Consider the following 24,167-nt stretch of genomic DNA (forward strand, 5'->3'; position numbering starts at 1 on the left):
TTTAGTGTCATACATCTTGAATTTTACATTAAAAAGGTAATACTATGAAAAGTATTGCCTCTATCTTAATCATCCACAGAGCAGCAGCTCAGGAAAACAGTAGACATTCATAAAGGTTCTGTATTTTTAAAAATAAAAATTTATTATATGACTTACAGAAAACACAGAAAAAAGAACTTGTTAGGAGATACCACAAGAATATGATCCACAACATCCAGAATGTGAGAAACTCTACAAATGACTAGTTTCTTTAGCAAAAAAATTATAAGAAACAAAACAAAAAAGGGGAACTACAGATTAAAAGAGACTTAAGACTAAAGGTCTTAAGAGACATAAGAGAATATAGGAGAAAAAAGAGGAACACAAATACTTATCAATCAACTGTAATATCTGGCCCTTTTGATACTGACCTCAAAAAATTAACTGTAAAAATACATTTATTAAGCTACTAAGGAAAATTTAACTTTGACTGGATATTTGATTATGAAGGAATTACTGTTATTTCTAGGTGACAAACTAATTTTGCAATTGTTTAAATACAACAGCATTGTGTATTAGACACATAAGGTGAAATATTTACAGATGAAGTGGTGATTAGCATGACAAGAAAACTAGATGCATATTGGGAGAATGACAATCGATAAAGACTGAAAGGCAATGGGTTTGATTATCAAAAAGTGTCGTAAGTCATCCTAAGCTATCTGGACTTTACACCGAAGGAAATAAGGAATCAATAAATGATTACGTATAGAGAAGCAGCAGGATCAGATTTTTAGAATCAAGGTTGCTAAGTGATTTCAATAAACATCTGAATACATAAAGACAAATTATTTATAAAAAGGCCATACATGATATAAAAATATGACATAGTTAACTATTTCATATCGGTTTGTGTGGCTTTTTCAATGCCATATTGTTCAAAAGTTCATCTTTTGAGTCCAAATAAAAGTGTACTTTTAAAACCACAAAACCTCACCCAAGTGCCCTATTGACTGACAACACTAAATATACTGAATTCATCAGTCCCTAAATGACCCGTGGCACTGAAAGCTATTCGCAACATACTGGTGTGATTAAGGAAATGGGTTTGGGAGTCAGCCGGCCCTGGGCTCTAATCCCAGGTCCATCGTTTCCTTGGCTTCACCTTTGCTGGGCACAGGGTGATGCACAACCCAGGTGGGCAGAGTGAGCCCAGGGAGATCTGACAGTGCTGCTCTACGTGGTGCGCAACTTGAAACTTACGGACGACCGGATTCCGCCATGTATAAAATGTGCACCCATGTTTTTGGCCCAAACTATCAGGGAAGAAAAATCTTTCATTGTAATTTGTTAATGCAATTATTTATTTATTTATATTTAGAAACAAATTATCATATTCCGGGGTATTATTTTGCATACAGATATCATTAATGCTTTCTGGAGCTACACTTGTAACTCATAAGAATAAATAAAAGAATTGAAAATATTTATATAGGTATGGAATTAGTAGTACCCATGTATAATGTGCCACCCTCATTTTTTCCCCCTCAAAAATTTGGGCAAGCCCTGGCTGTGTAGCTCAGTGGATTGAGCGCAGGCCTGCAAACTTAAGGATCGCAGTTCAATTCCCAGTCAGGGCACATGCCTGGGTTGCAGGCCAGTTCCCAGCAGGGAACACAGGAGAAGCAACCATACATTGATATTTCTCTCCCTCTCTCCTCCTCTTCCCCTCTAAAGATAAATAAATAAATTTTTTTTTAATTTTGGGCAAAAATGTGTGTGTTATACATGGCAAAATACAGTACTTATTTCTGGAGTTTCCTATTTAATATTTTTGGACCAAGGCTGACCACAGGTAACTGAAACTGTAGAAAGTGAAACTATGGATAAAGAGGAGCTATCATATGAATTAGACTTTAGATGATACATGGAATTACTATCGTGGGTGTAATAATGGTTAAAAGAATCTCCTCATTCTTATGAGATCTATGATGAAGCATTAAGAGGTAAGTTCTCATGATGACTGCCGATCTACTTTCAAATCATATAGCCAAAATCAACAAAACCTATGTATTTACCTATAAATAAAAATAAAGCAAATATGGCAAAAGGTTAATAACTATTGAAGTAAAAAGGACATTTATTTACTATTATTTCCTTTTATATACTTTTGCAGATAGTGAATATTTTTCATTAAAAACACTGAGTAAAAATAGTTTGTCCTGATCAACAGCCATAGTAACTAACAACTCATTGACTGCAACACACAATACATATTAGCAGGACATTATCACTTTCAAGTCTGGAATCCCAAGAACGTAGCTTTGTTTTCAAGACTATTTTAAACTACAGTCATCCACAAACTCCTGAAGTATTTCATAAATCAACGATATTTGAATTGGTAGAAACAGAATCTAACTGATTAGATAATGATAATGATCTCCATAGACGGAAAAATCATTCTTCTCATTACTGACAGGCTACCGACAGCCCTCGCTAAATTACCAGCTCTTACCAACTAACCTCACACATCTGTGCCACTGCTTTAGATCAGGCAAGAGGGGTCCCTTCTTTGGGCTGCACAATTTAGAGGGCCTGGTTCCTCTGCCACACCATTCCCCAGTGATAAAAGGGTGTACTAACCCTCCCTTCTCCTAGCACATGCTCCAGGTACACAAGAGCTCTCTACCTAAAACTGTCTCACTATCACTTGCAGAGGCTGCCAGGGTCTATTCCCTAGGTTTCTTCTCTCAAGGAAGTCCATGTTTGGCAAGGAACACATACTGCCCGTATGTGCACACTTAGGCCAGAGAGATGGGGAGGAAAAGGTGAAGCTTGGGTACGTAGGCTGAGAAGTTCAGATGCGTTCATGAGACCCTGGAGGTGCAGGTGGAACCAGGGTTGAAACAGAATGTTGAATGGTCCACTTCTACCACACTCTGGATGGGGAATTCCAGAAAGTCTAAGAATTCTAAATTCAGGCCAGTGCTTCTTCCTTGTCAAGGAAGAAGGATAGAATATATTTAAAAGTTTGCCGACTTCATATATTGTACATTTAAATACTTTGACACATAGTATAAGAGCTTCCATGTGTACTCTTTTCCTGAGACACACAAATGTTAGGGCAAGCCTGTTTAAAAAATGAGTTAAGAACAGTTATGTAAGAAAAGAATTAAGCCATGGCTGGTGTGGTTCCTTGGATTGAGTGCCAGCCTGCAAATCAAAAGGTTGCAGGTTCAATTCCCAGTCAGGGCACATGCCTGGGTTGCGGGCCAGGTCCCCAGTGTGGGGCAACTGAGAGGCAACCACATATTGATGTTTCTCTCCCTCTCTTTCTCCCTCGTTTCCCCTCGCTCTAAAAATTAATAAAATCTTTTAAAAGATTTTTTTAAAAGAAAAGAATTTTTAAAATGAAAACCCTCTGCGAAAGTCCAGGTCCAGCAGGGGATGAAAAAGGCAACCATACATTGATGTTTCTCTCCCTCTCTCCTTCCCTTCCCCTCTAAAGATAAATAAATAAAATATTTTTTTTAAAAAAAATGAAATAAGATTAGGTCATCTTTTTTAGACTATGTCACTAAAAAGCTACGTAGAGTTCAAATCTGAACCTCTACAACTGTTAACTTTTTAAAACTTGATTAACGATTAAAGGACAAAGCTCCTGCTAGTTCTAAAGCTTCAAAAACAAAACCGTAGAGTAAAAACTTATTATTAAACAAGAGCTGACTGTAACTTACAAAGCACTCTTAAATTCATTGTCCATTATCACCTTTAGTAATCAGCATGCCAGCAGATACACACATGATACAGACGAGAAAAACGCCTGAGAGAAGGGAACTTGCCTGAGACCACTATGATAGTAGATGACAGGGTCAAGACTTGAACCCAGTTGTCCTGACTTCAAACCTAGTGCTTTCCCCACTTTATAAAAGAGACTTACATCTGAAAGCTGACTTCCAAAAGATTTATTTTGTCCACCACTGGAACTGAGAAACAAATGACTAATGCCAAAAACAAAGATGAAGACTACGAATTCCTCTCCTTCATAAACAGCTCATTTGTCAGATGACAGAAACTCATGAATTCAGCTTTTGAGTCATCATGTCTCAATTCAGTAAGTGATACAACCACATGAGTAACATTAAGAAAGTGCTGAAAGCACATGACATAGTGCAGCAAAGTTAATAGCATTTTTACAAAATGAAACATAATTAACACTTCTGAAATCAGATTATCTGATTTTTTAAATGTACTGATTCCTGCAGTATTACAATATCTGAGATGACTTATAGATTTAACTTGAAATTATATAAAATTATTTTATAATCAATATTATATAAATAATTATTAAAACGATTAAGTAAAATATTGGATTATAGCATAAAATCATTTTTCCTTTTTTAAATTATTATTATTTTTTTTTTAGATTTTATTTATTCATTTTTAGAGGGGAAGGGAAGGAGAGAGGGAGAGAAACATCAATGTATGGTTGCCTTTCATGCATCCCCTGCTGGGAACTGGCCTACAGGGAACTGGGCCTGCAACCCAGTATGTGCCCTGACTGGGAATTGAACCACAATTGTCTGATTCACAGGCCCGAGCTCAATCCACTGAGCTACACCAGCCAGGGCTAAAATCATGACTTTTTAAAAATTTTTCTCAATACCTTTTCTCAAATCTGTGTTCAAGTCTTAGGTCTGTGACTTATAAGCTATTGTACCTTGAGTCATTTTTTCATTTGTAAATTAAGATGCCACCTGCAACATCATAAGATTATTGTGAGGATAAAATGTGATAACATATAAAAAGTAGCCAGCACAATGCCTAGAATATGGCTGGGGCTTACTAAATAACTGTAGAATAAATAAAAATTTTGTTGTTGTTTTCAAAAATTGTTGAGTTTATTTAAATACTTTAAGTAGAGCCCTGGCTGGTGTAGCTCAGTGGATTGAGTACGGGCCTGCGAACCAGACAATCGCGGTTCGATTCCCAGTCAGGGCACATGCCTGGGTTGCAGACCAGTTCCCTGCAGGCCAGTTCCCAGCAGGGGACCCACGAAAGGCAACCATACATTGATGTTTCTCTCCCTCTCTCCTTCCCTTCCCCTCTAAAGATAAATAAAATACTTAAAAAAATAAAATAAATAAATACTTTAAGTATACTCATACATTATTGAACAATCTGAAATCATAAGTTTCAAATAGCTGAACTTGAATCATTTTATACTAGACCACTAAATAATTCTTAGCATGAAAAGCAGAGAGAAGAGACTGAGCAGAAATTATTTTCAGCTAAAAGACAAGATACTCAAACATGTTTTTAATAATGTGAGGTCAAAAAAATCATAAAATAGGTCTTTGTTAATGAATTCTTTAGTTAAATGTCTTCTAATTGGCCTCATGGCTTATTACAAAAAGCCCCAGACATACCACCTCCTAATCCCCCAAATCCGTGAGTGTTAAATTACAGGGCAAAGGGAATTCAGATTGCAGATAGAATTCGGGTTGTTAATCAGCTGGCCTTAAAAAAGGGGGAGATCATCCTAGATTGTCCTTGGGTACAATGCAATCTCAAGGGTCCTTGTGAGTGGGAGGAAACAGGCAGAGCGGGGTCATGCAATGAGAGGACTCCATATGGACCATCCATCACTGGAGGTGAAGTCGGAAGAGAGAGGCAGAGCAGAACCACGCGGTGAGAGACAGGGATCAGCTACTGCTGGAGGTGAAGCTGGAAGGGGCCACAAGGCACATGATGTGGGCAGCCTCCATAAACTGGCAGAAGCGAGAAAAAGGAATCCTCTCCTGGACCTTCTAGAAAGGAATACAGCCCTGCCAACACCCTGATGTTGGCCCAATGAAATCCATTTAGATCTCTGGCTGCCAGGACTCTCAGATAATAAAATTGTGTTCTTTGAAGACACAGAATTTGTGATAAATTGTTACAACAGCAATAAGTAGCTGATACACGGCTATTGGTCACTTCCATTTTCAATATTCCCATACTCTAAGGCAGCGATTTTCAACCTTTTTCATCTCGTGGCACACAAACTAATTACAAAAATTCTGAGGCACACCAAAAAATATATTTTTTCCCACTGTGACTAAAAAATAGGTTTAATTTTGACTCATTCACTCCAGACAGCCATTGTTGTGTTGGCTGTCATATTTTTAATTTGAAACTCTCAGGGAAGAGAGGTCAGTGCCCCTGACTAAATAGTCAGGCACTGCATGTTGTAAACATTCTTGCAGCACACCGGTTTGAAAATAGCTGCTCTAAAGCAACAGAGGGTGGTGAGGGCTCCAGAGTCCTACTGCTTACACCTGAATCCTGGCTCTGACACTTACTAGTTGTATAACCCTGAGCAAGCTATTTAAGCATCTTATCTTTCAAGTCCTGATCTGTAAAAAGAATAGATAGTAAGATCTACCTCAAAGTTGCTCTGAAGATTAAACAAGGAAATGTATGTAAAGCCACAGACAAGAGTATAACTGCTGAATATTTATGAGCTATTTGTACTTTTATTGTTATTCATAACTGTACGAACCTTCAAAGGAAAGTGTGTGCATTTACCTTGATTTTCTAAGAATCTGTCTAATTATGGGTACACACAATTTATCCTCAAACAATGTTCACCACAGTACCCCAAAATAATAAACTGGTTAAATAAATTATGGTATTATGCAATAAAAATTACTATGCAGTCATCAACATGGTGTTACGACTCTTCCAAATAAGGCCAAGATAGATTAATAAGAACTAGATTTACCCTCATTCTTGAAACAACTAAAAAACCAGGCAAAACACAAAACAATAGTTTTCAAACATTGGACTTCGGGCAACCTGTGACAGTGCTCCTGAAAGAGAGAAAACAAATGACCAAGGCTGACATGGGGAGTGTTCTAAGCTGCAGTGTAACAGGGAGAACAGAAATCCAAGTGGAAATCTCACAGCACCCTGGAGTGGAAGAGACAGAGCTGGAAATCCAAGGAAGCTGAGGAAGCTACTTTGCAGAGAAAGGTCTAGAGAGGAGGGAGCTTCACAGGAAAGACCTTCAGAGATCTTTGGAGGTCCCCTCTGGAGGCTTTAGATAACTAACTGATCAACACTAGCACCTTGTAAAGAAATTACCCAAGGCCCAGAAAAAAACATTGGAAAGCTGCCAAGATCTCACTAGGGCCAGGAATAGTTCGTCCCTTTCCATCTTCTTGTATTTCACAAGACATTGGACAGAGAACTCACAGGGCTATTATGGCAGTACTGCGGGAAAATTAGCCCTAGACTATAGACTGCTCTGGTCCAGGCTAACAAAGCTTAAAAACAGATCTTGTAAAGATATACCAATTTCCAAGTAACTGAACTGTGTTACAAAACAAAACTCAAGAATATTTATAAGAATATAAAACTTTTCATCATTCGACAAGGTAAAATTCACAATGTCTGCCATCCATTCAAAAATTTTCTAGCATGCAATAAAATCAGAAAAATATTGACCTACATTGAAGGGGGGGGGGAATCAATAAAATCCGTCTCAGAAATGACCCGGACAACAGATTTAGTTTGTAATAAATTTAAGTAGATTAGAAGCTCAGAAGAAAAGGCCCCCTTTCTTGGCTCTGCCATTTACAAAGCCATTGAACCTTAGTTGTATATTATATGTACAAATATAATATGCATATGAAGAATCAAATAGTTACAGACTATGAAAACATTATGAAACAAAGAACTAATCCAGAAACTAAGAACACCTTTTTTAAATAGATGGGTCATGCAGATTAACTTTTTGTTTGTAAATCACTCATTCAAAATTACTAAACTGGAGGCTAAGTGAAAGTGCTGGAAACCACTGTCAATTGAAATTGTATCGGAAATGCAAAGAGAACAGCACTGAAATTCTAATATAGACCAATGGGGAAGTAGGACAATTTTCAATCTGAGTTCTTCAAAGGCTAAGGATCTCATTTTACTCATTTTGCAACCTCAGTGCTTAGCATAATCTCTTACACCTGATTGGCATTTAGTATACTGAACAAGTAAAAGTAGTAAAATGCAAAATTTCCAAAACACAGATGTTATATAAAATTCAATCATTCACATATACACAGTCTAGACTTAAATTTGACAGACATAATTGTTTATTTTTGAACCCTAAAGATATAGTTAAAACCTTAAGACATTGAAAGCTACACATGCAAAAAAAAAAAAAAAAGCCAAAAACTTTTGAAAAAGTATTTCTCAATTTGAAGGCAACCGGTTATAACTGCATTTTACAACAGAGCACATGAAATGTGCCTGACCACAGTGTGGTATTACTCTCACTTCTGATCACCCGTACACACTACTGCAGAGTGTAAACTACAAAAGGAATCTGCTAACTAGTTATGTGACAGCAAGTAGGCCACGACCTCTCTAACACTGTTTCTGCTTTTTATATGATAGAGTAAAATCTAAAACTCTGAGATTTCATTAAATGGTCAAAGTAAAATTTGTACTGTTTTCAGGTATACAAATATATATGTATTCATGTAGGAAAGACCTCACTTAAAAGAGTGTTCTTGCATGATTTGTAGATGCTACTTGCATAATATGCAAGGTATTATTTGCATAGTTGACTACAACAAATTACCAGATTTTATTAAAATGCAAACTGCAGTCCAGGCCTCCTATGAGCTTACTATATTTTTCCATATATTACCCATACCTTATTGTATTAAAATCATTTAAGTTTAATTTCCCAAAGAAACCCAATCACCCATACAAGTATTCCAAAGCAACTTTATATTCATGTTACCATTATGGGAATAAAGTTTGATGGCTCAGTTGCCCCTACCACATTATTTTCAATTTCAGAAATTATAATGATAAGTGAATTGACTGAGGGTTCCTAAGGGGTCTGAGAGTATAATTCATCAATCAAAGACAACATAATTTTATTAGACCTACTTTGAAGTTCAGATTGAATGCCATGCTCTTCACATACTATACTAACCCACAAATTTCTCATCAATTGATGCCCCTTCCCCACTCCTGGAACTCACTTCCTGTCCACTTCTCACTTTTAAGTATGTGTGTTATAGGTCAATAGCCTTAAAGCTACTGTTAACAACCAGAGTTTCTATTACTCTGATTGCTGGTGGGCAGTGCAGAGCTCAACTCTTCTACAATATAGCAGTACACAATTTCATAAAGATCATTAGAACCAGTCATGTTCCATAGACTGCCCAGTTCAGATAGAACATTTTAATCTAGAAGATTTGAAAGAAATGTCAAGACCAAAAACTAGTCCTCTTTAACTGAAAAAGAAAAGGCAACTAAAAGGTTAATTCCTGTACAGAATTTCTATTTTGTGTTTTGGCTTAGACAACTAAGAATTCTGAGATTTCTTAAAAATAATTATGTCTACCCTAAAATTCTATTTCCTGGGTGTTTTGTCTTGAATTCTTCAAATCTATTTCCTGTTTTGCCATTTCAACTATCCCACATAATATTTTTCATGGCTATAGAATTTGCACATTAAATTTAACTGACAAACATTGAGATTACAGTGTTCCATGATATTTCCACTTCACAAACAAAATAAAAATGAAAAATTTGGGGGTGAGGGTCACATTGAGCTGCGAGCAGCTTCCAGGGTGTCTGTAGGAATCAGCAACATGGCAGAAAACATCAAGACCAAAATCAAGAGCTATCATACTGCCCCTTTTTCAGCCACTTCTCCAATCAGAACCAGACCAGAAACTGCTGGCAGAACAACCAGGACTTTCACCCTGTGAAAGGCAGTGACTGCTGAAGGGTGTGATGTTTCCATGTGCAAATGGTACCGGTATGTGTACAAGTCCCTTTGCCCTATATCCTGGGTGTCAGCCTGGGATGACCGCTGGGCAGAACTGGGTATGTTTCCTGGGAAGATCTGAACTGGCTGCACCCCACCTATGCTCTGTCTTCCATCCTTCTCCCAGGGAGGTGAAGGGGAACCTGGGTACATCCCGCCCCAGGATCCTGAATCATGGCTGAATAATAAATACTTGTTGGAAAAGTGGAAAAAAAAAAAAGAAGAAAAATTCTGCAATATGAAATAGTGGAAAGTATTTTAATAAGAGGCCAATGAAAAGTTTACAGTATTAGTCTCTCAAAATTCCTTTCCTTTAAAAATTAGAGATAAAAATAATCTAATATTTTCTCTGTTATGTTTTTTAACTACTTACATTTAGAAACACTTGTATCAGATCACCTTTTTTTTTCTTTTTTAAGGGCTAAAATTCTGGAGTCAATTATATAAGAAATGGTCTCAGCAATATTCACTGTTGTTATGATTGACAACAGATTTCAGGGTACTCTAAGATATCTGAAATTATCATATCCACAACTGCCCCACCTCCATTGGGTATTAGAAATAACAAACTTTAGAAATATTCTTTACATATCCAAAATTCTAACTGAAATTTTCCCAAAGTCTAAATAAAGTACCTTCCGTGAATTTTCAGACAATAGACTAAAGAATACAGGGTGCAGCTAAAGTAGGTTTACAGTTGTGAGCACACCAAACAGTTTATTTTTATATTATTTTTATTAATTACTGTATTATTTTCTATTAAAACAACTGTAAACCTACTTTTGTCCCACCCTGTATATTGTTTTGGCTATACCAAATACGCCATTTTTTAAATGTTGATAAATCAAAAATGCTGCCATTTTATTATTTTTAATCTCTTAACTTCTATACATATTTAATAATGTTAATTTAGTCTGAAATGAAATTGCTACAATTAAGATAGTTTTTCAGCCTAAAAAAGGTTTTTTTTTTCCCCCACAGAACATGGGGAAACACCATAATTATACAATAACTCATTGACATAACATTTGGGCTTCGTAGTAATCATTATCATCCAAAACATGGCAAAACTGACATCAGCAAAAAACTTATATGCTCTGCCAAAATGTGTCATACATTATACACATTAAATCATTTGAATTACACATATTTAGGATACATAGCCAATAATTCAGTGCATGTAAAGCCTATACGCAATCCACAATCATCACAATCGTAATAATCCCCTACCTTCTCTACCAAGCCATTTCTCCTCTTCAATGCTGCAATCAGCAACTCCCAAATACCACTCTTAATACAAATAACAGAAAATCTGAGAACAGACTTTCAGTAAGTCAGAAAAGTATTCCAAACTGGCTGCCCTTTATCAGAATTTTGAACATGTAATAAACTCTGAAACAAAAAGGTGAGATTTAATTAAAGCCTCGTGAATTTGTAAGTGCAGAATAAGATGACTTGTGAAAGGTTGCTTATGATGGGTCTGAAGAGAATTTCTCTCAGTTACTACTATCTGTGCTAGTACTAGGAACTACTTTAGTTATTTATAACTATTCTCCATTCATTCCAAATCTATTAAAGGGAGTATTCTTTTTAAAACCAGAATATGTTTTAAAAAACATGAATGAAAAACAATTTAAATTATGACAAAGGCTTAGAAAAATAAAGTTGAGAGAGAACTTAGTATTGGGGGGATGATCACACCATACAGGGTATAGATGATGTGGTGTAGAACTGGGTATCTGAAACCTGTATAATTTTGTCAATCAGTTATCACCCAATAAATTCAATAAAAATAAAAATTAAAAAGTTAATAAATTTCAGGTTTCTTAACTTCAATTATATGCTATACAAATTGGTCAAATTAGTCAGAAATGTACATAAATAGTGTGAATAGATGACACTATACTCAAATCAGCAGAGTTTTTCCCAGTGTCCAACTAAGATGCTCGACCCTCTTCCAGCAGAGGGAGCAAAATCATAATATTCTACTCAGGCCACAAAAGAAGGGGAGAGAAAGGGTTTACAAGTACCTTTTAAGTATCTTAAAATCTATCTAAACATTTTTTCAAATGTAATGAAAATACTATTTGAAATAGAACTAAACTTGACCCAAAGGAAAGGATAAAGATTTTATCTTTTTCAAATACTTCAAGGCTTTGAAATGAGAAAATGGTCCCTAAATATTTAATTTCAAGAACTGTGGCATATTTCATTGTTCACCAAATCTCACAGGTAACCAAGGTATTGAAGTACTATGAATCCTTAATTTAAAAAGATCTCAGGAAAATGATAAAATAGTATACTAAATACAATTTTATGGTATATATATAATATTCTCATGACGAAAACAATAGAAAACGAAGGAAAGTGTAATTTTGCTATGCTAAAACAATCTATTTCCTTCTGATATTTTTTCACGTGCATACTTTCATGCACGTGGAAAAAATAGCATTATGAAAACATTTATTAAATGTTTACTATATACTAGGCACAGTCCTAAGCAATGTTACATGTTATAACTTATCAAAGCCCTATTAGATCCTATTATTATTCCACATTTAAAGATGAAGCAAGTGACATAGAAATTATATAAATGGCTAAAAGTGACACAGTTACTAAGTAACAAGGAGCCAAGATTCTAACCCAAGTAGTGTGGTACCAGAGCCTTCACTCTTAATCACTTCACTGTGATTTTAATTTTGAATTATGCTTTTTCCCTATGACTAACATATTCTCAGTGTTAGTCTTCAACTTTTTTTAAGCCTAATTAAAATCTAATATGAATATAATAAATTATGCTGTTATCAGCTGTCCCTTTAAGATAAATATTTTTGTGTATATTACTTTTGCTGTATTTGGGTTACTGTAATAAAGTATTTTGTACTCAAACACACTGCCAAACTGCTAAGTTCCAATTTCACCATAAATTTGCCAGCATTCAGCATTTACATTTAAAATATTTCTTCTATTAGGTGAAAATAAAACCATGCTGAAATTATTGAAGGTGCATATTATTCTGTATATTGTATACTAATTCAATTTATTTTGTGAATTTCAGCTTATATGCTTTATCTAGTTATCAACTGAGGTCTTATAAGTTTGTATATGAGCTCTTCATAGGAATATTAAACCTATCATGTATGCAATAAAATGTCCATCATGTATGCAATAAAATGTTCTCAATATATTGTTTTCTTTTCTTTTTTTGTTTCTTTCCATGGAAATCTTTAGTAAAAGACAAAAGATTTATGTAATCTGAAGCGAAATCAGAGTAGATTGTTTTCATTTCAATTATGGTTAAGTTTTCATTTGTTTTATAATCTTTCTTTTAAAGGCAATCATAAATTAAAGTTTCAAAAGGTCTTAAAAACTTATAATTTTCTAAATATAAAGAGTCCATTGCTTTGAGTACATCAATGAATCACTTTCAAATAAGACTGTTTAAGCAGTAGAAATCTATGTCAAAACATGCATATTCATTTAGTATTGAGTTTGACCAATTTTGATTCTGTCTCATATAAAATCGATTGAGTAGAAGCCCACCCTACCCCAAATTACCAAAATAAGAGCTACATACCTGACGCTGTAAACATAGGCGATTTCTGTCATGTAAATGCTGATGATTAGAAAGTGATGAATGCCAACTTCGAGCCTGAGTATGAAACTGAGTTTGAGCCATATCAGAAGGCCTTGTTATAAGATGTGAAGTAAAGTGCCGATCAAGGTCATGATCTAAAACATGACTTGAATTATCTTGCCCAAATGTTGACTCATCAAACTGGGGAAGGAGACCCTCTTGAAGGAGATCTTCTGGGTCAAGTCCAGTGAATGGCTCAGTTTGGGACTCCACTTGATGAAGTAAATTCTCTTCTAAAGATGAGAAGCCATTAGTCTCTACATGATCATTGAAATGGCCCATTTGAGTTCCTGAGTCAACAGGATCCGGGAAATTCATGTGCACAGGAGATACTTTTGAATTGCTGTAATTACCCTGAGGATGTGATGAATGCAACATTTGGAAATTACTTGAATTCAGTGAAGCATTGGGATTTAGCATATGATGAGTAGATTCTTGCTTGAGTCCCCTATGAGGTGAAAAGGAGTTACTTCCAGTAAAATCAGATAAAGTCTGATTTGTGTGATTGGGTGCAAGAACTGCAGAGGACTGAAGACTATTCGGTGATATATGATTACTAGAAAAGGAATAATGTGAAGAAAACTGTTGTGAATTACTGACGGAACAGGAAGTCATATTTGGAGAAGGTCCATTAAAATTTCCTTCTTGCCGATTGCTACACTTGAGAAAGTGTGCTGAAGGATTTGATGTTTGAGAAAACTGTTGCATCAAAAGAGACTGTTGTGAAGTAGATGCATTAGTAATCTGTGGTGGGTGGTTGACACTGACTCTGTGCGGACCAGAAACATTAACATCCATGAAGTTTTTGGACTGGCTGAGAGGATTTTGCCCTGGGTTAAGATTATTTCTGTTTTGTTGTGAGCGCAGTGAAGTACACTGCGTGTGTTGTTCATTGGCCTGAAATAAGGCAAAGTCATGGTGAGCCACAAAGCTTTTACTTTGATGCATAGAGTGAGAATGTCCTTGTTGGTGAAAAGGAGACCCATTCTGATTTGTAATGCTAGAAGTTGTGTGATGGCCCCACATTGGACTGCCATCTGCTACATCTGGAAATAAACCATTGGGTTGGTTTTGGGGGTGGATGGGAGAACAATTAAACTGAGAGTGTGGAGATAACACATGTTCCGCTGGGCTACCAAAACACTGATTAACTTGATGAAATTTCATTGAATCAAACTGATTTATCTGTTCATAATCAGTCATTTTCTGATGTGTTGGAGTACCTTGAACATGGTTTAATGAGTCTATGTGCAAAGGTTCAAATTCTGCACCCAAGTTCAATTCATCAACTAGTGAAACAGGTCCTGGTTGTACAAAGGCATCATCTGACAAACCCTCTAAAGTCTCACTAAAAAGATTGGCATCATCAAAAAAGTCCATCATTGGATCTGTCATCTTGAAAAACTCAGTAACAATCTGGACTATTCACTCCGAATGAAGTATATGCAGCTTCTCTGTAGTAGATATTATAGGATCATTTCCAAAGGTCATCAACTAATCCGAAACAGGTCTACGTTCATTTTGCTCTAGATAATGACATCATGAAGTGTCAGAATCCTAGAAAAATAAGAACAAAAGCAATTGAAGTTTAATAATGAGTACTCTTTAAAGTTCTATAAAGTTTATATATGATTTGAAAAACAAAATTTAAGTGCATAGCACTGTCTGGTAGAATAATTTATTGTGAATAGCTCATTAATATTTTCTACAATGAAAAAATGCTGGTGCAGGGGACATGACTAAATGCACTTAAATATAACAGTTCACACTACTTTATTTTGAAGCTCATATACTATAACAGAATGTAAACTTTACTTGAGAATGGTATGTCAGATTCACTCCATACCATGAAATGGCCATCACTACCCAGCAGCTCTAGTATGTCTAAAATATAAACATATCATACTTGAAAGTTATGTCTTTTTAAGAAAGCTGACATGAGATCCTCTCAGATTAGCGTTGTAATCTTTTGCTCTAGACCTCTGGGCAGATAAGTCTATTATTCCACAGGGCATGTAAAAATGATTCAAGAAGAGCAATTGCACTGGGTCATGATCAGCTGACCCGAATGAAACAAAAGTCAGCCATCGAGCCCTGCCCAGCCTGGCTCAGCTGGGTGGGCACTATTCCACAAAGCGAAAGGTTGCCAGTTTGATTCCCGGTCAGGGCATGTACAAGAGGCCAGCAATTGATGCCCCTCTCTCTCACATTGATGTTTCTCTCCCTATTGCCCTGTCTGTAAAAATAAATAAATAATATCTTTTTTAAAAAGTTAGCAATCTAATAAACTGGCAAACATGTGGTATATTGATTGGGATGTCCCTACATATTGCTACCATGGTCCTCTTGCTCACCTACCACAGAAGATCAGCCTTCCGAACAGCCAGCGAATTTACACATCCATGTAGCAAAACCCAACACCTTCCTGTAGTAGTTACACTCATGACACTGCCCCTAAATGCCCCCTCATAATTGAATCATTTTGAATAAATGTGTTTACTATAGTTACTAAACTATGCAAAAAAATGTGTAACAACAATCAAGTGAGGCAAAACCAAACAGAGGTTTAAGCAATAAAAACTAGTCTTATGATAGTCTCAAGAGAAAAAATAAGTACATTTATACATACACACATATATACTATGTGTGGGAAGGATCTAATGGGTTATTTGCTAATATAAAATGGCTAGCCAATTCTGTTCCAGGTTAGTATCATTCCAAATATTTTTAACAAAGGTATTGCTCCCCACTGTCTTACACAGAAAACAATAAATGAAGGTTATTGCTCTACATATTAGTTTACTCAAAAAATAGCAAAGGCCCAAGAATATTTTTCATAACTATTTTTGAGGTCTATATTAGGAAATACAAATTTCCTAAACAAAATGTCTGCTCCCTATTTAAATGGAGAAATACTTTTGAAGAGTTCTGAGAAGTAAAAACTATCAAAATCTATATTAATTTTACCTAGAAATGGATTTATTATCAATGACAATGGTATCAGAGAGCCCTAACAAATATGATTCTAGAAAACATGAAATATACAAAAAAAAAAGAATTTTTCCAGTTTATATTTGAAACCAAGCAGATGGAAGCTATGCAGTCTGAGCTAAACAAAGTAGTAGCCAAAAAAAATAAGGTAGGTTAAATCACTTCTCTGAAACATATCTTTTTTTTTTTTGGTAAGATTTTATGCATTTACTTTACAGAAGGGGGAAGGGAGGGAGGAGAGAATGAGAGAAACATCTCTGTGTGGTTGCCTCTTGAGGGCCCCCTACTGGGGACCTGGCCCAAAACCCAGGCATGTGCCCTGACTGGGAATCCAACTGGCAACCCTTTAGTTTGCAGGGGCCCGCTCAATCCACGGAGCCACACCAGCCAGGGCTGAAGCACATCTTTTATTCCTCTTCAGACTCTAGACTAGAGAACATCTATGTATATACCCAAGAATTATTTAGGAAAGCAATGTCTCTGTTTTCACATAACAATGATTATCAAAAGGAAAACCAAAAGAGATACAATGGAAGTTATCGAATCTAGTATGCCAAATATAACAAACATCGAATAATTGATATAACATGAAGAAAAAATGCTGCCAATTAAACCATTACATTATACCACTTCAAATTTTTATTTCATAATTAATAAAATACTGTTTTAGAACATCTTTAGATGCAGAAAAAGCAGGACAAAATCTAACACCCTTCCTGATAAAACCACTCAGTAAAAGAATAGAAAGGAACTTTCTCAGCATGATAAAGCCCATGTATGAACAACTTCCAGCTAACATCAAACTCAATGGTAAAAGAATGAAAGCTCTTCCTTCAAGATCAGGAACAAGACATTTTCACTAATTCATTCAGTATAGTACTAGAAGATCTAGCCAGAAAAAAAAAATAGGTAAAGCATCCAAATTTGAAAGGAAGTACAACTCTCTCTATTAAAAGATAACAGATCTTTTAGAAAACTATAAATACACAAGCATAAGCTGTTAAGAGCTAATAAACAAATTCACCAAAATTACAGGATACAAATCTATGTGGAAAAATCAGCTGTACTTCTGTAGGAAAGCAATCAACATTCTAAATAGGAAATTAAGAAAACAATTCAGTTATAATAGTATTAAAAGAATAACATGTTGCCCTGGCTGGTGTAGATCAGTGAACCAAAGGGTCTCCAGTTCGATTCCCAGTCAGGGTATATGCCTGGGTTGCAGGACAGTTCCCAGCAGGGGACACACGAGATGCAACGACACATTGATATTTCTCTCCCTCTCTCCTTCCCTTACCCTCTAAAGATAAATAAATAAAATCTTTAAAAAAAATAATAACATGTTTAGGAATAAATTTAATGAAGAACAAGTAAGGTATGGACACGGATGGCAACAAAACACTGCGGGAAGGAATTACAGTACATCTACATAAATGAAATACATTACATTCTGTGTACATGCATTGGAAGACTTAATATTGTTAAGACAACAATAATATCAAAAGGAATCTATAGTCAGTGCAGTTCTAATCAAAACCCCAATGGTGCCCTAGCTGGTATAGCTCAGTGGATTGAGCACGGGCCTGCGAACCAAGATTGTGGTTCGATTCCAAGTCAGGGCACGTGCCTGGGTTGCAGGCCAGTTCCCAGTAGGGGCCACATGAGAAGCAACCATACATTGATATTTCTCCCCCTCTCTCCTTCCCTTCCTTTCTAAAGATAAGTAAATAAAATAATTATTTTGAGGAACAAGTATGAAAGACACAGAGATGAGGACTGGGGGGTGGGGTGGGATGGGAAAAATAGATTAAAAAAAAATGTACTTGAAAAGTAACTAAAAAAAAAAAAACCAATGGTGTTTTTGTAGAAATGAAAAAACTCACCATAAAATACACATGCAATCTAAGGGACCAAACCTAACCCTTATAAAACTCTTAGAAAACACAGGGGCAAATCTTTATGACTGAATTTGGCAATGGTTTCTTACATATAACACCAAAAGCATGGGGACAAGAGAAAAACATAAATTCAAATGCATAAAAATAAAAAAGTTGTACATCAAAGACACTATCAAGAGATTGAAAAGACAACATGGGAAGTGGGAGAAAAATACATGCAAATCATATCTGGTAGATTTCATATCCAGAATTTATAAAGAATCCCACGATTCATTAGTATAAAGACAAACAACCCAATTTTGAAATGGACAGAAGACTTTAATACACATTTCTCCAAAGAAGATACAGAAAACTGGTCAATAAACTCATGATACTCAGTTATCAGTCATTAGGGAAATACGAACCAAAATTACAATGAGATGTCCACTTCTTACCTACTAGGGGTGTTATAAAAATGAAAAATAACAAGCACTGGAGAGGATATTCAGAAGTTGAAACCCTTACACATTGCTGAAGAAACATAAAATGGTGCAGCCACTGTGGAAGAGTGATGGTTCCTCAAAAATTAGACATAGAATTACCACGTAATCCAGCAATTCTATGTCTAGATATACACTATACACCCCAAAAGATTAAACACAGGGACTCAGATATTTATACACAAATGTTCATTCACAATAGCCAAAAGTTAAAAATAACCCAAGTATCTGTCAACAGATGAGTAAACAGAATCTGGTATATGCACAAAATGGGTTATCTAACCCTAAAAAGGGGATGCAGTTCTAATGATACATGCTACAGTGCTATAACTTGGGTGAACCTGGAAGAAATTACGCTGAGTACAAGAAGCAGACACAAAGTGAAAAATAATGTACAATTCCTCTTATATGAAATATCTAGAATAGGCAAATTCATACAGACAAAAAGATTAGAGGGACTAGGAAAAGAAGGTAGAGGGTTATATAAATAAGTAGTTTGGGTGATGACAAAATTTAGAAACTCTCAAAACAGACAGTGGTGATGACTGCATAACACTGTGAATGGAAATGCCATTGAATTGTACACTTAATGGTTAAAATGGCAAATTTCGTTACAGCTCACCACACACACACACACACACACACACACACACACAAAGCCAGGTGTGCTCCCTCCTCAAGGCTTTTGCACTTGCTGAGTACATTCGTCCTTCATTTCATTCAGTCCTTTTCTCAAAAGTAACTTTCTCAGGGAGGCCTTTTCTAAATCCATCAAATTTTCTCACATCTTCATTAATATGTACAGGAAGTTCTCTATGCTTCACCATCAGTTCCCACCACCAACCTTCCTTCATTTGATAAAGTACCATCTTTGAGATTACACTTAAGCTCTAAAGCTTTACCATCTCCAGGAAGCCTGTACACACACACACACACACACACACACACACACACACACACGCCCCTCACACTGTTAAGCAATCGTCTTTATATTCCACACCTTGACACAGTGTTATCATTCTTGGTCTACGTATCTGTTCTCCCTACTGAATGTGATGAGTACAATGACTGATTCTTATTCATTGTTGTATCTCTAACATCTACTGGTGTAATTTCTGGCACATACTAAATACTCAAATGCTTTCAAAAATTAAAAAATATCATCATATAAAACAAAACAAAACCTCTCGATCGTTAACACTTACTTCAAAAGGTTCCAAAGCATTCTTTTCAGCAATATTTCATTTTTGTTACTTTAAGAATGCCCCCACTGACCTGTATACTTTAAAATGTTAAGAGGAAATTTTACTCTATATTTTCTCACACACATGCACACACACAAACACAGACACAGAAAGGCTCAGTGACGCAACTTAAAGTTTAATTCTATTATCCTCAAAGAATCCTGATTTCACTGATAAGTCTCACCCTACAAAGGGCCTTACAAACACAACAGTTAAAAGTACAGGCTCTGAAAATAGACAGGTTAAGTTGGAGTCATGGCTTTATCACTTATTAACTATGTAATCTTACATAAATCACTTAATCATTTTGAAGCCCAGTTTCTTCACCACTGGAATGGAGACTGTAACAGTGCTGAGACTATACAACTACTGTACATAATCTGTATCAAGCACTGTGTAAAGACTGTTTTCAAATTGTGCTTCTTGGATTGCTAGCAAAGGAAGAGGGCTTTAGACTTCCCCATCTCCATTTCCTCCCCAATTAAAGATTCCACCTGATTATTTTACAAATTGAGCTTTCAAATAGGATTTTTAAAAAACAAAGGATTCCTTGGTTTTAAGAAATGAAAACTACTCATCTAAATAACAACCATCTAATGCTCTTATTAACATCTCCCTATGCAGATAAGCCATTTACTAAATTCAATTACTTCCATACTGTTGGAATTCACACTTATGTTACTTTGAATCTCACAGAAAGGAAAAACCTTTAAAACACAGTGTTACCTCTATTCTTGGTAAAAAATGTTTGAGGACACTTAATTTGGGGCTGATATTGAAAGTAGATTACAAGTCTCCTAGTTGCTACTGAATCAGGTCAAGTTGTTTAACTGAAACCGTCCTAAACATGAATTATATGCATAACTAAATTAAACATAAATATCTATTCTAAAGCAAAATAAATTTCAATTAATATGAAAAACAGTAAGTTGATCTAAATGTGAAAGTTTCCATAGTTTGAAATGCACTAAAAACTGAGACCAGCTTGATTATCACCATTTAACTCGAAGGGTTCTTGCAGGGTTTAGAAATACTGCGTTGACCAAAAAGTCTATTTAGTTTTTTCTATAAAATAAAAGACACATTTTTCATTTTCACCAATAACTTTATTGATTTGGATATTCTAAGTATGTAGGCTCTCCCACATGGCAGAATGTTGATTGTTCTCAATGTCTCAATTTGATCGCTATCAATGTCAGCTGGTCCACTGACTGTGGGGAATGGTCCTGCGAGAAATCTCCAGCCCAAAACTGTGCAAACCACTTTTGACAGGTTCCATCAGTCACAGAGACTTCTGCATACACTGCACAAATCTTTTTTTTTTGCATTTCAGTTGCATTTTCACTTTTCTTGAAATAAAGCATAATATGCCAAAAATGTTGTTTATTCTGTCTTCAATATTAAAATGGCTACACAAAGATTCACCAATTTTGCTAAGTTTTTTTTTTAAATGCATGCTGATATGACAGTGGTCACAATACAATCTAACAAAATTGTTTCTAATGAAGTTAGAGACAACTAAACATTACTAAAGCCATCTTACAGGGAAAAAAAACCTTTTGGACTAACCCAATACATTGGAAGTTCCTAAATTATAGTTAGGCACTTAATAAATGTAACTTTCCCTCTCAGACTTAACCTATTTTCTGACTTCTTAAGAGTCTGCAGTCAGCCATTCCTTTAAACCCTCCCATCACTGCTCAGCTTCTCAGTCAGGTTCTCTTGCTAATAATCTCCAACCCTTTCCTCTCACTCAGCCCACCACACAGTATTCACGTCACCATTATAATTTTACCTCCTAGGCCTCAGTCCAATTCAATTAACATTTTCTGAATGTTTGTAACATTTATTATATGCCTAGTACCTTAATCCAAGGTTAATGTTAACCTTGACCTTCAATGTTGTCCTTGCTTTTGTTTAGAAATATTTAAATTAATTTCCCCGTGTTTCCAGGCTACCTCTTTTCAGTTATTTTGCTTTCTCTCCTAAGACCTTCAAATCCTAACTCACCCATTCTCACCCAAGGACAATTTTGCCTCAGTCTTCTGAGGTTTTCCACTTGAAATTTCACCAATCATCTTTGCAGAATCCATGTATCTGCCTTTGCATCTATCCTTTTCTCCTAGCTTTTCACAGAAGAGGAGGCATGACTTTTCTCCAAAGATCAGTCTTTCACTTTTCAATAGCATTCCATCCACCCTGTCAATGGACTTAGACCCACATGCATTCCACCTCTCTCACTATCCCTTTGCAACTGCCTGCTTCCCCTCTAACTTTAGGCACTGGCAGACCTCCCCTACCTGAACAAAACTACAAACAAAATCATTTTAAACAAATGAGGTTTTGTTTTAAACAAAGGTTTCAAACAAGGTTTTCAACAAAACCTTCCAGTCAATGGCAAATATTAAAAATAAGTGATCCACTGCCTCCATTTCCCAAATACTCATTTGTCTGTTAGCCTCTCGTACTTTAGTTTCTGACCCCATAAAATCACAACAACCATACTTTTGAATATGACTAATGGCCTTCTGGACAAATCTAAATGTTCTCTCGATCCATCTTTGACCACTAAGAAACACTTGCCATCACTAAGCAAAGCAGAAGCTAAACTCAAATACTATCTTGTGTATGAAGCCTCCAACCATCTATGCATCCCCGCCTATCATATACTATTTAGCCTTTCATTGCTTAAAAGGAAAAGGCCAATGACTTGCTCATCTCAGGTTCCACCTAACACCCTGTTTGGCCCACAATATCATAAAGCTGTTGAAATGTTTTCTGAACTCAGTTCAATTAACCCCTTGCCTTCTAGGTATTCTCTTAGCTTCTACAGTACTACACTATCTTGGACTTTCTTTCCTACAGCTTTCCTCAATTTTCTTATTTAAAATGGTTTACTAGATATCAGTTTCTATGCAGTGATTTCATTCCTATCAAATCAACTTACTTAGCATTTCAAATTCAGTCAAATATTGACGTATCTTCCTCAACATATTTTCTAAAACATGATTTCATATTCAAATACTTAAGAAACCCAATTCCATTTTCCTTGGAATACTATTCGTTTACTCTTTTTTTTTTTTTTCTTACTACTGGTATAAAATAGAGATATCAAGCCCAATTTCCCCACTACTTTAATGACACCATGTAGCATATCACTGCCTTCCTGGAAGTCTCTGACCAAAAGCATCTATCTCCTTCGAGATGTCTTTGAATCTCCTTCGAGGTTATAGAAATGCATTTTTTTTGTTCTTCCCAAACCATACCCTCTGAAATAGTGTACTGTTCACTCTATTTAAAAAAAAAACAAACATTTTTAAGGATCAAGAAAATACAGTGTCTCTTATTTGACTATAACTTTGAGAATATAAAACTATGTTTTATTATAATCTGCTGTAATCCAACACACACAAACAACATGGACACTCATTTTTGGACTGGAAATCTCTGTCTTATCCATGTAGAACCATCTATCCATCATCAAATATTCAATTTTTTAAATTAAGAATAATAGCACAGGCCCTGAACAGTGTGGTTCAGTTGGCTGGTCATCATCCCACAAGCTGAAAGAGAACAACACTCCGATTTCTAGTCAGGGCAAATGCCTGAGTTGCCAGTTAGGTCCTCCGTCAGGGCATGAAGAAGAAAGACGCAAGAGAGACAAGGGATGGATGTTTCTCTCTCACATCGATGTTTCTCTCCTTCCCTCTCTCCCCCCTTCTCCTGTCTCTAAAAATAAAAAAGAGTAAGAGCACAATATTTTTCAAATATAGTAGTATTTTACATACCACGTAATTGAATATGGAGGAACTGGCATTCTTATACACTGATAAAAGGGGTGTATATTGGAGCAAATTTAGAGAACTATATGGTATTATTGCTAAAGTTGAACATATGCAAACCTTATAGCTAGCTTTTCCACGTGTAGTAATATACACTCCACAAGAATGTGTGCACATGTGCACCAAAAACCAAGTACAGGAGCCCTGGCTGGTGTGGCTCAGTGGATTGAGTGCCAGCCTGTAAACCAAAGGCTCACCAGTTCGATTTCCAGTCAGGGCACATGCCTGGGTTGCAGGCCATGTCCCTAATAGGGGGTCCTCAAGAGGC

At 35.9% G+C, this 24,167-nt stretch overlaps 1 protein-coding gene and 1 non-coding gene across 9 annotated transcripts in view; both read right to left on the minus strand.

The window, feature by feature from the left end:
* The window catches only part of CHD9 (chromodomain helicase DNA binding protein 9), a 168,609-nt gene that overhangs the window by 88,478 nt on the left and 55,964 nt on the right, over positions 1–24,167 (minus strand). For 7 of the 8 annotated variants that reach the window (XM_053663245.1, XM_053663244.1, XM_053663239.1 and 4 more), the window contains one exon: positions 13,386–15,002. In XM_053663245.1, the coding sequence (XP_053519220.1) occupies positions 13,386–14,840 (1,455 nt within the window). In that variant the 5' untranslated portion in view covers positions 14,841–15,002. Of the gene's footprint in view, positions 1–11,038; positions 11,222–13,385; positions 15,003–24,167 lie in introns of those variants that run through there. The other variant, XM_053663247.1, reaches the window with a different exon arrangement.
* Positions 12,965–13,082, minus strand: LOC119046496 (U5 spliceosomal RNA). The gene has a single exon (XR_005081999.2). It is a non-coding gene; the product is annotated as a U5 spliceosomal RNA (small nuclear RNA).

The sequence above is a fragment of the Artibeus jamaicensis genome, unplaced genomic scaffold, assembly GCF_021234435.1.
Source record: "Artibeus jamaicensis isolate MK-2021 breed Jamaican fruit bat unplaced genomic scaffold, CSHL_Jam_final contig_3152, whole genome shotgun sequence".
Lineage (NCBI taxonomy): Eukaryota > Metazoa > Chordata > Mammalia > Chiroptera > Phyllostomidae > Artibeus > Artibeus jamaicensis.